Below are 15,213 nucleotides of genomic sequence, written 5' to 3'. Positions count from 1 at the left end.
TAACTCATCAGAGCTCGTTCCATCATCGAAAACCCACATAACAAAATACAAAAAACGAGAAAAAAAAAAAAAACACGCCATAAAACGATCTAAGAGAGAGAGAGAGAGAGAGAGAGAGAGAGAGAGAGAGAGAGAGAGGTAAGTAAAAACTTATTGTACATGGATTGGCATGCATAAGTTGATGATAAAACTAACCTTTTGTTTTTTTGTTGCAGCTCCCACAAACGGATGTACGTACGTACGTATGCATGGCAATTAACGCAGGAGCTACGAGTACGGTGGCCGATGTGCTGCGGCGGCGTTCGACGGAGGCCACGCGACGTGCACTCCGTCCACCGCCATCTGCGGCGGCCCCATGAAGAACGGCAGAGGCGGAGCCACTGCCGCAGGGTCGCCATACGGATTATTATTACCGTTGCCGTTGCCGTTGCCGTTGCCGTTGACGTCAATTCCTTGGTTCTGCACCGCCGCCTCGTCGGTTTCGTCGAGCGGGAGGCGCTCGTAGGCGACGTTGGTGAACGACGCGGCGACGACGATCACCGGGCCTGCGGCGATGAGCGCGCCGACGATGCTGCCGCCGACGACTTGGCCTTGGCCGCCGGAGAGGAAGGCGGCGAGGGCGGTGGCTCCCGGGGGGGCTGGTGGGGGGAGAAAGGAGCCGGCAAGGGAGAGGATGTCGAAGCGGCCGGGGAGGGTGGCGACGGCGGCGGCGGGGGAGGGGGAGGAGGAGGAGGAGGGCTGGCGGAGAGTGACGTTGGTGACGGAGCCGGCGGCGGACAGCACGCAGACGCCGCGCTGGCGGCGGCGGGCGTAGGCCGACAGCGCGTCGAAGATGTCGCAGCCGGCCGCCACCTCGAGGATGTGCGCCCGCAGCGTGTTTGCGCTCTCGCGGGTGATGATCACCGGCGGCTTCGGCTTGTTCTTCGACCCCGGGGGGCGACCGCGGGGCCGCCGCCCCCCGCACCCTGCCCCCACCGCAGCCGCCGAGGGGTCGCCCCCGCTTGGCGGGGAGGAGGAGGTGGGGTTGCCGCTGTCATCGGCGGCCGCGGCAGGGTCGGAGTGGAGGTGGAGAGGTTGGAACTGGTGCTGGTGCTGGTGCTGGTGCTGGTGGAGGTAGTGCGTGCCAAGATCCAGACCCGCCATTAATAAAGTTTATAAAAAATATATATATATACTATTATTGATAGTAATAATAATAATAATAATAATAATAGTAGTAGCGATAGCAATAACAATAATAATAAAAAAGATAATAGTACAATAATAAGGTCAAGTATTAATTGGTGGGGGGAATTTTTTTTAAAAAAGAAAAATATAAAGAAAGGGTAGGGAAGGATTAGGAAATATAAATTTGTGGTTGTAGAGAGAAAAGGAGGGTGTAATTTTTTATGGATTAATTTGTGGTGGAATAAATAAGAGATGAGAGGGTGGAGAAAAAGAGAAAAGGGGGGCGAGGGGGGGGATTGGGGATGGAAATAACCAAGTGGAGGAGGGGAAAAGAAGTGGGAGTTTGAGGGTGGGGATGAGGGAGAGAAAAGGAGAGGAGGATGAGAACACAGGAATGGAGAGATTAGATCTCCTAGAGAGGAGTTTAGAGAGAGAGAGAGAGAGAGAGAGAGAGAGAGAGAGATGCCTCACCCCTTAGGGTTTGATGAGATGAATAAAGTATCAAGGAAGAGAAGAAATTATTGTCTCCACCTGGTGCATCCTTGTATCTTGCACCTTACTTTCATTCATTAGATTTGTTTGTTTTATCTAAGGTGGAGTTTAGATTATAAGTAGACTTTCGAATGAACTAGAGTTTAAGTTAAAAAAAAAAAAAAAAATTCCTTGTTTATTTGTTTAGTTGTGAAACTGTATTCCATATCTATTGTTTGTTTAATAAAAATTGAATATCGTAAAAGCTGAAAGTGCGAGAAATAAATTAATAATTTATTATTTTTTCATTTTTTTTCGTATTTAATTTCAATTTGAAGTGGGTTGAAGTTTATTATATACGCTATTTTAGAGAATTTGAGTTTTACCAAACAATAGAAGTAGATATTTATGGTCAAACTTTTGATGAAACAAACACCCCATATCCATTCTAAAATTTGTTTATATTTAATAATTTCTAAGTGTTTATTTGACTTTTTAAATTTAATAATTTCTAAGTGGTTAATTAATTGACCACGCATTTTGTATTTTTGCTGCAGCTATCATCTTAGAATTCAAATGCTTACAATTCTGAGCTAGCCCACAAACAAAAGCTTTGATTTGGTATACATTTTCTTCTTAATTAATTCTGTGAACGGAGCTTTAGTAGAGTACTTTTCTTCTTAATTGTACTATTTTAAAAAATATTTTATTTAACAATACTGTACTCATAATAAAGTCGAACATGCCCTAAATAAAGAAAATGCCACAACATATAGGGATAGCACATACTAATATTAAAATATTAGGTAATAAGAGGACTAATGAAAGTGCGGTGTACAAATGTACAGGTGAACTGGGTGTAGGCTTATGGAAGTTTAGGTCATGAGAGAGAGAGAGAGAGAGAGAGAGAGAGAGAGAGAGAGAAGGTGATGATATAATGGTGATAATGATGTATAATTTGTGGGGAAATAATTTAAGGGAGCAAGTTGCATTATATTATAATTATAATCCAGCAAGGGTTAAGAAATGGAGTTATGAGTTAAGACATTGAGGTTATTAATAAGGGTTAAGTGGTGGGAGGGCAAATGGAGCAATGGGGAGGTGCTTGGGTGGGTGGGACCCACCTCTCTCTCTCTATCTCTCTCTCTCTCTCTCTCTCTTCATTTCTCTCTAGGGCTTGGCTTAGCTCAACTTGGCTTTTAGTAGAGTAGTAGGAGCCCTAGCTAGGGTTTTGCTATAGGGATTAATTATGTAGGAACATAGTTATTGTCTGTTTGTGGGGGAGGTTAGAAGCTAATCACCTTAATTAGGGGAGGTAGTTTTGGCTTTAATTATTTGACCTAATTACATGCCTCTAATAAGAACATTAATTAATCATATATATGGTTTTAATATATATATATATATATATATATGGTCTCAACAGTTTCAAAAGTCTAGTGTTTAATTTATGAATAAATTAATGGACACAAACTTAGTCATGTTAATAAGATACAATATCGAAATTCAAACAAAATTTCTGATTATTATACTTTGTCAAAGTTATGGCCTACATAGTAAGACCTAATTCAAAGTTTTGTGTTTACTTTCATAATCTTTTAAAGTAACTTTGAATTATATATCTATACTTCAAAGTTTTGAGTTTACTATCTAATTTTATGCTATTTATAAGATTTTTTACAGAATATTCCAACAATTAATAATAGAATTTCTACTATATTACAAAATATTCTATCAAAATGTTATAAATAGCCTTTAATGGTGTCAAGTCATCGATTTAACACCACCTCAATACTTAGAACATGCATAAATATATATTCTAGCCCAATTCCTATTAGTCTTTAGCTACTTATGTCGAGCATGTTGTATCCTACGGTCATTGTGCAAGATATATCGTACTTAGCGCAGTTGGCTAAAAGCTTAATGATTGAAGTTTCGATCATCTCGAAGTCTAGCTGTTTTACATCAAAGTTTCTTTCTCTCACACAAAAATAAATAAATAAATAAATCATCTATATATCAGATGGTTTTCTAAAAAAAAAGGGAAAAAAGAAAAGAAAAAGAATATAATTGTTGGTACACAATTCTCTATCTATATATGTAGCTCACCACTTAGTAGAGGATTGATAAATTGACAAACATATATATAGCTAACTAGGAAGAAGATTCATGTTGGTTAATTACATTAATATTACATTGTGATCTGTAAAGCAAAGTTAATCATGCATGTTATTACTAGAATTTCTTAATTAAGGCACTATAAACTATGCTAAAGTATTACTCTAATCGCGTGGCGCGAGCTAATTAAGCCACCTACTATTTCATGTTGATTAGTCAAATTTGATAAAGTAGAGGGGCAAAGCTCCCTCACCTTTAATCTCAACACTACAAATATGTCCCTTTCTTCTTGCACAAGTAATACCATTAATTGCAAACATAAGATTCTAGATTAATTAATTAATTAGGTCAATGAATCATAGTTGTACTTGGTTCGTGCTTCCCATTACGGAGAGAGAGAGAGAGAGTGTGTGTGTTTGTTATATATAGTGAGACATTTGTGCACTAGAGCTAAATGTAGTCGCTAGAGTTTAATTTTTTTTTTTATTTGTTCCCCTTTAAGTAAAAGTTTAATATGTTCTAATAAAAAATTTGGAAATAGTAGAATTCTTATGAACAGAAACTCAAAAAGGCTAAGGATTTTCTTGGCCTTGTTGTAGAATTAATGCTGTTTTATTAAATTATTTCAGCTCTTTTTTTCTCAAGCAGAATCAAATGTGTTAAATTGGTTTTGGATCTTAGAATCTCATATATGCCTCCTATTTTAGAAGAAATTTTTTTTATAAAATATTTAATTAAAATTGGCAACTAAAATCGAAGATATAAGTGAGGCTGAAAAATTCTAAAAAAATTTTACTATAAAATATAAATATTAAAAATACTATTTTTTGATAGCTTAAATTTTTGAAGATCAATTAATTTAATATAATATGCAGGAGGTACCGAATTCGAATCTTGTAAAATTTTTAATATTATTTAATTTTTTCTTATTTAATAGTAAAAATCATGACCTGTAAACTAACCTTTTAATCTTACCTTACGGTAAAGTAAAATAAATGTGAGTCATTACTTTTTGAGGTGACGGAATCAAATAGTTATATTCTAAATATAAGATTTGTTTACTGTTAGGAAATGTGTGACAAATTATGCATACACATAAAAATCTAGCAAATATAGAATATTTGAATAAAAAAAGCATATGAAGGAAGCTGTAAAAAAGGAACACTGAGGGCTTTTCACAGAATTTATATATATATATAGTTTCTGCAAACAATTAATGAGCAAGCCGAGCTGAGCCGTGCCGTGCCGTGCCGTGCCGTGCTGATTCATAAGCTAGCGAGTCGAGCTGAGCTGCGCTGAGATAGAGATTCGAGCTGTATCATGCTGTGCCGTGTCGTGTCGTACCGTGATCTGCTTAGCTAGCGACTCGAGTCGTATATACCGAGCGAGCTAAGTCGAGCCATGCCGTGTCGTACCGTGGCGTGCCGTGTCGAGCCGAGCGAGCAGACTGGGGAATCACGTGCAACTGGAAGTCTAAAGGGCAGAGCCGGGCAGGTCCACAGGGGGGGCTGTCGGCCATCCACTTTAGTTTCTCGGGAATTGGGTCACCAAAAGAGAGGAGGGAAAAAAAATCGTATGCCCAAGACCAAGTCCACCGCATCTCTCGCAAACTCTGCATTTTCTGATAATCTTTTTAGGTAACAAAAATTTTAAGCTGTCCACTCATTAAAATCTATTAATTAAATTATTAATAATTAATTAATTAATTAATCTGATTTAGAATCTATATATTGTAATAATAGTGTTATATGTATTGAATAAAAACGAGAATTAATATTGACTTGTACATAATATATAAGGTATATTTACTAATATAAACTTAAATTTTTGGATCGAATAGAGTTTTCTAACATATAAGAATCGACTCACATAATTTTTAATTTTACATTTTGGTGAATAGCCTTTATCTCTAGCTAAATAAACCTAAAAAGATGCTTTCAAANTTGCTATCACGTTTTTAGCCATTGGATTTACTTTTTATTACAAATAGTCTTTGGATCAAACACTATTCCACCTACCACCACCTACCACGATCATCTCAACCTCACATCTCTCCATCCAAGGACTAAAAACACATAAGTATCACTTAAGTGATACTTATAAAAGTATTCTAGCCCTACTCTATATTATATAATATAATATAATATATTATATCTATTTATATCAGAGAGCATGCAGAGTCAGAGAGGGACAAATAGGGCCCTCCCCAGTCATTATCTCTCTCTCTCTCTCTCTCTCTCTCTCTCTCTCTCTCTCTCTCTCCATTAATTAATGTACCAAATCCCCTCACCACTTCAAAGTTTTTAATAATAAAACATAACCCCATCAAAATTTGAATCCTCACATGCACCCTCTCAGAAGTGTGTATAGTTCTTATATCTTAATTATGCTAGTGATTATATTAATATATACTGCTAGTTCAACCAATAACATATCAGTTTATCGAATCTAGTTAAGAAAATTAAGATTAAATTTAATGTTATTACTCTGATATGTTAATAGCACCAACTTTACGTAAAAGTTTTAAATTTTTATTGAGGAAAAAAAAGTCGAGCTATAAGCAAATTTATTTATAACACAATCATTCATTAAGCGGCAAGTAAAAAGTTCTCAACAGTGAAAAAAATATAGTTGTTGTAAATAAAATATGTTGAGATAAATAATTATTTTATATAATTTAATATAGCACCAGAGCAGGTGATCTTTAATTCGAGTTCCGCGAAACTGCTAGCGTTATTTAGTTTTATCTCGAACATGGATATCCTCGGCAGTGTATATATTAAAAGATTCGAGTTTAGACGTGACGGGTAGTGTTGAATATTCTTTATATAAAGTTTGTCGGTAATGGAGTACTGATTTGAGATTACAAAAGTTTTGAGGGGGTTAGGTGCAAAGTTGCAGGGGACGTCGCTTTCGCCCACCGGGGTGGGTTGGATTCTCCCGCGCTCTCCTCGCTCAATCCGATCTGTCCTTTGACCTCGTGACCAATCGGTATCCGCCACGTGGAAGGCGGCCCGAACGTGCTCCACGTCACGTCGCCCTCACGGCGGTCCAATCCTCCGCCGTACGATCACCGCCGTACATGTACCGCGCACATGGGAAAATGTGTGCATATATATATATATATATATATATATATATATATATATATATGGAAAATTTTGAGCTCTTATTAGAATTGAATGAATTGGATAATATAGAATATAAAAAATTATCAAAAAAAAAAAAGAGAGAGAGAGAGAAGGGTTTAGTAACTCAGAAGTGGCACAAATTTATTAGATATATTGTATAGGATCGATGGATCGGGCTATTTAACCCGATTTCTCACCTTCGAAATTAAAAAAACAAAAAAAGAATGCACTGGACGCAATCTCTATTTGATCTGTACGTTCTCTATATCGTGCGCATTAGCTTGGAAGTGTCAAGAGTGATCACCAGAAATTGGGATTATTTAACTTGAGAGATTGGAGATTACACATGAACAAGTATGTTCAAAATTTTTTTGTTTTAGTACATTATTAGTTAGAGGCAAACCATATTTGTCATGACCCTTGGCTGAGTATTAATTCGTAGCCAATCAATGAATTCTTCATCTCTTTCTCCCGTATTACTGCGTGTGCACGTCGGAGAGGTCATGTGCCCTATCTGCACGATTGCTGACCTATCGCGTGCCACACACTTGCGTCGGAGATGTCCCAAAAAGATCGATTAAAAAGACATGAAAATCCCCTTAAGGCTAAACCTTGATCGTTCTTAATGAGTCTCCACATGCAAAAAAACGATGCACTTGTGTGACAAGTGACTATTTTAATGAAAAATGTAACGAAAAATGAAAATAGAAACCATAGGGGTACTTAACTGATACAGTTAAAATCATAAGATCTTAAAATGAAAAAATGATAAGCCACACTGAAGTTTTTCCCTTATTTTATCAAATTCAATACTGGTTATCAAATGTGCTCATGTAACATTTCTGTGGGTATTCCAAGAGGTCTCATTAGACATAATTAGTGATTAGCACTTTAAGCGATTTTGTAGGGCACCCAAAATATTACTTATAATGATATATCTCCTACCATATTGGTGGTGATTTAACTTATTAGCAAAGGAAAAAAAAAAAGAAAAAAAAATAGTTTGTTGCAAGGTCGATGTCCTTTTATTTGTTTTTAGCTTTAACGGTCTAATCAAATAGACAACATGTTAATCATATGTTCGAATTCTTTAAATATAGGAATCATTTGTATGTGCACATGTGTGCAAGCTCCATCTAGGTCCTATTTGGATGGATACATAACTTGTTTAGCATTTCCATTTTTCACTCTAGTTTAGGACATTTGGAGCATATTAATCATAAAATTCATGATTACTTATGGTTTATGAGGACCTTATGTATTGCAGAATTTAATCTGCAAGCTCTTATGCTGCAATCAAGAAAGAAAATATCTACTCTAATTAATATTTATATCCAACCAAAGCCTTAGTGTATATGGACAAAATTGAATTATATATACCAAGCCAATTCAAGCTTTTAATAATCCCTTTATTAACAGCTTATTGCCCTGCTTAATCTTGCTTGATATGTCTGTACCAGATCATCATTTGTAATCTCTCTCTCTCTCTCTCTCTCTCAACTAGAACAAGATACCCACTAGTATGAGATTAAAATTTCTATCATTCATATATTTATATAAGGTCCAATTTTAAAAATTTATTCTATAATGTAAATGTTTTACAATTCATGTGGCTCAAATTTACTTCTAGTATTTTATCTTCTAATATACTAAGTCATGTTTTACAGTATCGATCATCAATTAAGTGGTCTCTCTCTCTCTACTAGTTTGAAATTTAAAATTTCTATCATATGTATACTTAGGTAAGGATATTCTATTTTAACAATTCATTCTGCGACTATTTGTAATGTAAATGTTTTAAAATTTGTAAGCTGTGGTTTCAATTTATTTCTAGTGTTCTATTTCTAGTATACTAAGTCATATTTCACAATATTGATCATCAATTTAGAGGTCCTAGTACCAAATTTGACATGTAAGCTCAAAAGTACCAAGCACAATTCTCCCCCTTTCTCTCTCCCCCCGAAAACTTAGTCTACGATTTAATTGTTTATTGTCGTAGCTTTTGACATATTCATTTGGACACAGATTAGGAAACAAGATTTGGTTCTTTGGTGAAGTTTCATGGAGAATAGCTTGCACATATTACTTGCCTTTTGCTTTCTAGAGGCGATTATAAAAATGCTTTTGCCGATCCTTGTGATCTGCGTCGCCATCACGCAATGGCGTGATGCCTTTGGATACAACAAGGTGGAGTGGAACAAATCAAAGTTCTTTTTTTTTAATCCAAAGTTGTACATAAGTATTGCACTAGGCTCCATATTTTATGCATGCAGTCACTTTCCTAATTTGAATTCTATATACCCCGGCCATTAAGCCTTTTCTGTTTGAATTAATCTCATCAAAACATGAAAAACATTGTTAACCTATTTTTCGTGATAACTAGGTGCGCATATATTGCTAGTGCAATGCATAGGCTAGTTTAAATCCAAACAGTGAAAATTAAGTAGAATTACTTGATTAATTGGTTTGAAATTTTAGATAGATTAATCAAAATTGCAAAAGTTTGAAGATTAGAAAGATATGTCAGATTTCATTCATAATTAGAGACAGCTCAATTACTCGGATAATTCTAATTGAAATCTTATTGAATCAAAGTTAATTACATGGAGCAATTTTTGAATAGATCTAATTCATATGAGATTTATAAATATTTAGCACTCTATTTGCGATAAATTGATGGTGGATTATGTTAGTGTCACAAAAATATATGCATTCACCTCTGCATACATATGTTCAATACTGTATTAATATGTGTTTTTATACAAATTATTTTTATGTATATAATAATGGCCTGAACTGTCATATCTAATTGAGTTCATAGTATATCAGCTATTGAAGAAGTTAGTTAACTTAATTAACTTTAGCTATTCCACTTAGAAAAGTAAGGACTAAATTATTTCATTAAATATTTAAATGATGCTTTTTAAAGCATGCATGCAAAGTGCATGGTTGCATCTATATCTTATCAAGCAAATGTTACTGTTCATTTCATCATTTTCAAAGGCACTTGGGAGTTCCCAATTAAGTCCATTAAAAACTCTACTTGATATATATAGTTTAAATCATTAGAATTTGTATAAGCTATATATATTCTCTTCCATACAAAATGTCCTGTCCATGTTGAATTTGATTGGAAGTATGGACAATTGAAATGCCCAAACATATGGAAAGATTCTTTCCATCCAATCATTAAATGATGAGTAACCTCCTTTTCACTCTAACTAAGATCACCCCAATACATATATATATATATATATAGACATAAATATAATTCTATAATTCTAAAACATGGATGTTGGTACTTCATATAAAGTAATTATTTCTTTTGAAACTTACTTTAATTTTATATTGGGTCACCTACAGATATATATACATTAAACAATATATGATATAGTAAAAATTAGGCCACTTATTGTGCATTCATTCCACAAGAACCACATTTATATAATTAAGAAGATTATCTGTCGCAAAAAGAAAGACTAAGGTTGGAAGCTTTTTAAGTTATTATAAGGAAAGGAATGCCAATTTTACTATTTCAGTCATATATTTACCTTCACTTAAGTATTATAATAACAATATAATTATCATGTTTATATATATTTCGCACCAGCATGTGGGTCCAGAACATATATATAACACATATATAAAACTTTGAACTAAAAAAATCTTAATCTATCTAAGATATCATAAAAAGGTTCTTTTTGGAAGTTTTCCCCTGAAGTAAATTAAAATAAAAAAAGAAAACTAAAAATATCTGCATGTACTCTTCCTGTAGGAGATCACACAATGATAATGATTTCATATTGAATTAATACTTTGAAATGCACATGCATGTACTTTTGTGAATATATAGTACACTCACAATTCTCTCTTTTATTGCATATATATAGTGCAAGAGTGTACAAGTCATTATTCTTTAAAGAATATATAATATGATAATCTGAGTGGTCTATTGCAAGTTTAATTTTCTGAGCAGTTGAATAAGTGAATAACTAGTATATGTTTACCGCGCCGCATTATTAATGTATAACTATTACTTTCCTATACATATCTGGCTTCTTTTATATGCACATTCTAAACATTCTATGCACATTTTTATAATTTCTACAAGCGATAAAAATGAAATACAAATGTTAAAAACTCGATCTATATATGTAATTTATCTTAAGATAACTTTTAAAATCATACTTTCAGATACAATAAAGACAAGATATTAGATATAGATGTTAATTACCTCTTATAAACTAATACAATAATATATAGCATGAATCTTGGACTAAAATCTAGATTTAATAATATAATTATGGTTTTAAAGAATGGGAGTATGACACTTGTTACAGTTAGCTAGGTTGGGGTGTCTAAGAGAGAAGAGAGAGAGAAAATAAAAAAAAACCTTAATATTTCCACTTAATTAGTTTCTAATGCTAGTGCAATGGAATCTATACGATCCACACATTTTAAATTGATGTAGAAAATTATTTTCTCATGTGTGTATCAATTATGGACTAAAGAGATGGTGAGATTTAGAGGATCTCACACATAAAAAATGTAACGCCCCTAATAGTTCCACATCGGATGGAATACTGATTCCGATCAATTTATATGAGACTTACACGCTAATAATAATAACTGGGCTTAAGCATTTTGGGCCGTTGGCTTGGGCCCAATGAGTTATTGTTGCTAGCGGGTCGGGTCATTACAATTGGTATCAGAGCTGAATACTAGCCGGAAGTGTGAGAACTAAGTGCTATGCGGGCCAAAGTGCTACACCAACGGATTTGGTGGGAGCCACCTCTTGAACCCGTAGGAGCCACATCTAGAATTTCACATCGCCTGAAAATTCTGGTCCTGATCTGTCTGTGATCCTCTAGAATCTCACATCGCCTAAAAATTCTGATCTGTCTGTGTGTCTGTGATCTGGTTTGGACCCGATGAGAACATCAGGGTCTAAACAGGAAAAGTTTGTAACGCCCCCAATAGTCCCACATCGGATGTGATCTGGTTTGGACCCGATGAGGACATCAGGGTCTAAACAGGAAAAGTTTGTAACGCTCCCAATAGTCCCATAACGCTCCCAATAGTCCCACATCGATCAGTTTATATGAGATTAGTCCCACATCGGATGGGATACTGATTCTGATCAGTTTATAGCTAGCAATAATAACTGGACTTAAGCATTTTGGGCCGGTGGTTTGAGCCCAACGAGTTATTGTTGCTAGCGGGTCGGGTCGTTGCAAAAAAGATATATAATATGTTTTTAATTTCTATTTAAAGTCCAGAGTTGTTGAAATTGATCATTCAACTAACTAATCTCAACATCATTAAAAGAACAAAATAGTCGAGTTTGAAAAATCTTGGCCATTAGGTAGATAATATTAAAAAAAAATCATGTATTTGGCTCCTGAAAATTTCAAATATTCTGAATCATGTTTAATTAACTTTATGGACGATTCATGATTTGGATACTATAACATCACGAATTAATTGAGGCGGAAACTCAAAGATTTTACTAGTATTTTTTCTTTCTTTCTTTCTTTCCAGAATAAATTAGGTGGAGCTAACTAGTACCTAAGAACTTTTACACTTCATTAAATATTTATTATGAGATTTGCTAATATTTCCTTTATTAATTATAGTCCGTTATCGGCAAACTCGATCACACGGGTACACAATGTTCGAATTTCGATCGCCATAATTAAATTTTTTTAACCTTTTCTTTTTCTAACAGAAAACCATTCAACCTAGAGAGATTTGCTTATATTTCTTTTATTAATTGTAGTCCTTTATCTATAGACTCTGTCACATGATCACAATGTTCACCACATTAATTTTTTTTTAATCTTTAATTTTCCTAAGAGAAAACCATGCATAATCCACAAAGAAGCAAGTTCTTTAATTTAAATATTGCACAACTGATGTAGGGACACACTCAACATAAACCAATAAGAGAAATTGTAATTGTATTAGCTAATACAAACAAATTCTATATATATAGATCACATATGTAGCATTCTTTCATCTGTGTAAATTTAATTTTCGCACAACTAATTTAGGTCTCTTTAATTTTCCTAAGAGAAAACCATGCATAATCCACAAAGAAGCAAGTTCTTTAATTTAAATATTGCACAAAAGTTGTAGGGACACACTCAACATAAACCAATAAGAGAAATTGTAATTGTATTAGCTAATACAAACAAATTCTATATATATAGGACACATATGTAGCATTCTTTCATCTGTGTAAATTTAATTTTCGCACAACTAATTTAGGTCTCTTTAAATTTTGGTTAAGTCTCTCTACAACTTTCTCATAAATGGTGGAATAAAGGACCAGTTCACTCCACAGATCTAGAAGCTAAAAATGCAAATTAAGGATTAATTTTCATGTGGTTGGTACCAAGAAAAAAGTTTCTAATTACAGCGAAACGAAGGGACTCACTTCTTTCGCTGCTATTTGGTGGGCAACATGGCTCAAGAGAAAATGTGTTACATTCCAAAACAGTTGTAAGATTTACGGGCGTGAAACAATTTGGTTAACAATTGTGTTCTCCTTCTTTTCTCCTTTTAATTTTTTTTTTATGCTCTTTCTCTCTCCCCCTTTTTGTTTGGCTTTTTTTCGTCTGAGACGTTACTGTCTCACTTTTGTAGCTTAGTTCGTTTAACTTAATGAATAAACCAAAATGAAAGCAAAAATTAGGAAGTAATTATATCAGTAACATAGATGGTCACCAAATACAGCTCAATAGTACATCTCTCCAAAGATCAAAGAGAGTTCCTATGTGATCAAATTAGGCCTCCTATTGCATGCATGCTTATTTTTATCTATTTCACCAGATCCCTACACATGAAACTGCATATATTACCATATTATTCACTTTATAGTAAACTATATGCATAAACCTCCTTTTGGCTCATAGGTACTGCATGTTTTTAGCCTGATCATATAGGAATAAGCTTGACATAATCCTTCTTCTCATTCTCCTTCGGCACGGTCACCGTGAGAACTCCGTTGTCGAGCACCGCCTTTGCGCCATCCACAGTCGTGTTTGGCGGTAGCTTCACTTTCCGAAGGAACTTCTCGGTGCTCCGCTCAACGCGGTGCCACTTATTGTCCTTATCTTCGATCCCTTTCGTCCTCTGGCCACTTATCTTGAGAACTTTCTCTTCCTCCACCTCGATCTTCACCTCATCTTTCTTCATCCCCGGGAGATCGGTTATGAAGACGTGCGCTTCGGGAGTCTCTTTCCAATCCATATTTGCCATGCTGAATGCGGGAGGAACCACGGGGACACCGGAGAAGGAGAAGGCCTCGAAAGGGTCCCATACATCGATCGTGATGGGCTCGCTCGTTTTGCGGGTGAACAAGCTTTGAATGATGGACATGGTGTTAAGTAAACTAGGGTTTATGGCTTTTATGGTTGGCTATAAGGGTATTGTGATATTGTTTTGCTATTGGCATTGGCCTTTGGTGCATTTATATAGGTAGGAGCTAACTAGAATGGGTGTTAAAGCTTCCTGAGCAATAATTTCTAGGGTATTCTAGCTTGGTTGTGATGTTGATGCACACATGATGTTAAAACCATACCTTATCTGCACCATTTGTAATGTACCATCACTTCTTTTTCATGGGCACTTTATTATGCCAATTGTTATACAAGCATATACCTCTTCTTTTTCTAGAAGATCATATGTTTTGGAGAGTGATAAAACCCACAAATGATATTGTAGGGGTTGGTTTAACTTCTCGAGTGTATGTTACTATATATGCTTATGTATGCTACCTCCTTGTCTCTCGCTCCTTTTAGGGGAACAAAAAAATCTCATGTATGTTAGTGATTATTTTACATCGATGCTCTGTCATTTCATCTGTATCACTTGAGTTTCTCGAGACTATAGAAAACTTTGTTCGTTCGATGGTCTATATACGTGTCCGAACCAACCAAAGTGGCGGTGCCAGGGCGTGACATTATTATTCCAGTTATCCAGAAAGATCTTTAAATCAATCCCAAAGAATCATGTAATGCTCTGTGATTTCATCTGCATCACTTAAATTTCTCGAGATTACTATTTGAGTTATCCAGAAGGATCTTTACGTCGATCCCGCTGGAACAAGGGTTCTGATTTGCTTGAATCCAATACCAAATTCTTTTGGATTGCGAGTGAGTTAGAACCTAAGTGAGACAAACAAATTCACAAACATAATCACATGTAACACTGATATATAGGGCTTCTCTTTTGGTGGGAATAAAGACCCTCCTCATCTAAGGTTTCTATCACTTGGAATATTTCTAGCTTGAAATTGGTAGCTGCACCATTCATCTTTAAG

At 35.2% G+C, this 15,213-nt stretch overlaps 2 protein-coding genes across 2 annotated transcripts; both read right to left on the bottom strand.

Moving 5' to 3' along the window:
• On the bottom strand, positions 268-1,143 carry LOC109728489 (AT-hook motif nuclear-localized protein 23-like). Its single transcript, XM_020258900.1, has one exon. The coding sequence runs from the start codon at positions 1,141-1,143 to the stop codon at positions 268-270; it is 876 nt and encodes a 291-aa protein (XP_020114489.1).
• On the bottom strand, positions 13,571-14,361 carry LOC109728546 (18.1 kDa class I heat shock protein-like). The gene has a single exon (XM_020258967.1). It carries the CDS (start codon positions 14,268-14,270, stop codon positions 13,827-13,829), a length of 444 nt encoding a protein of 147 aa, XP_020114556.1. The 5' UTR covers positions 14,271-14,361; the 3' UTR covers positions 13,571-13,826.

Source organism: Ananas comosus, linkage group 24 (genome assembly GCF_001540865.1).
Source record: "Ananas comosus cultivar F153 linkage group 24, ASM154086v1, whole genome shotgun sequence".
Taxonomy (NCBI): Eukaryota; Viridiplantae; Streptophyta; class Magnoliopsida; order Poales; family Bromeliaceae; genus Ananas; species Ananas comosus.
The sequence above is the reverse complement of the archived record's forward strand: the minus strand, read 5'-3'. Positions and strand labels throughout refer to the sequence as shown.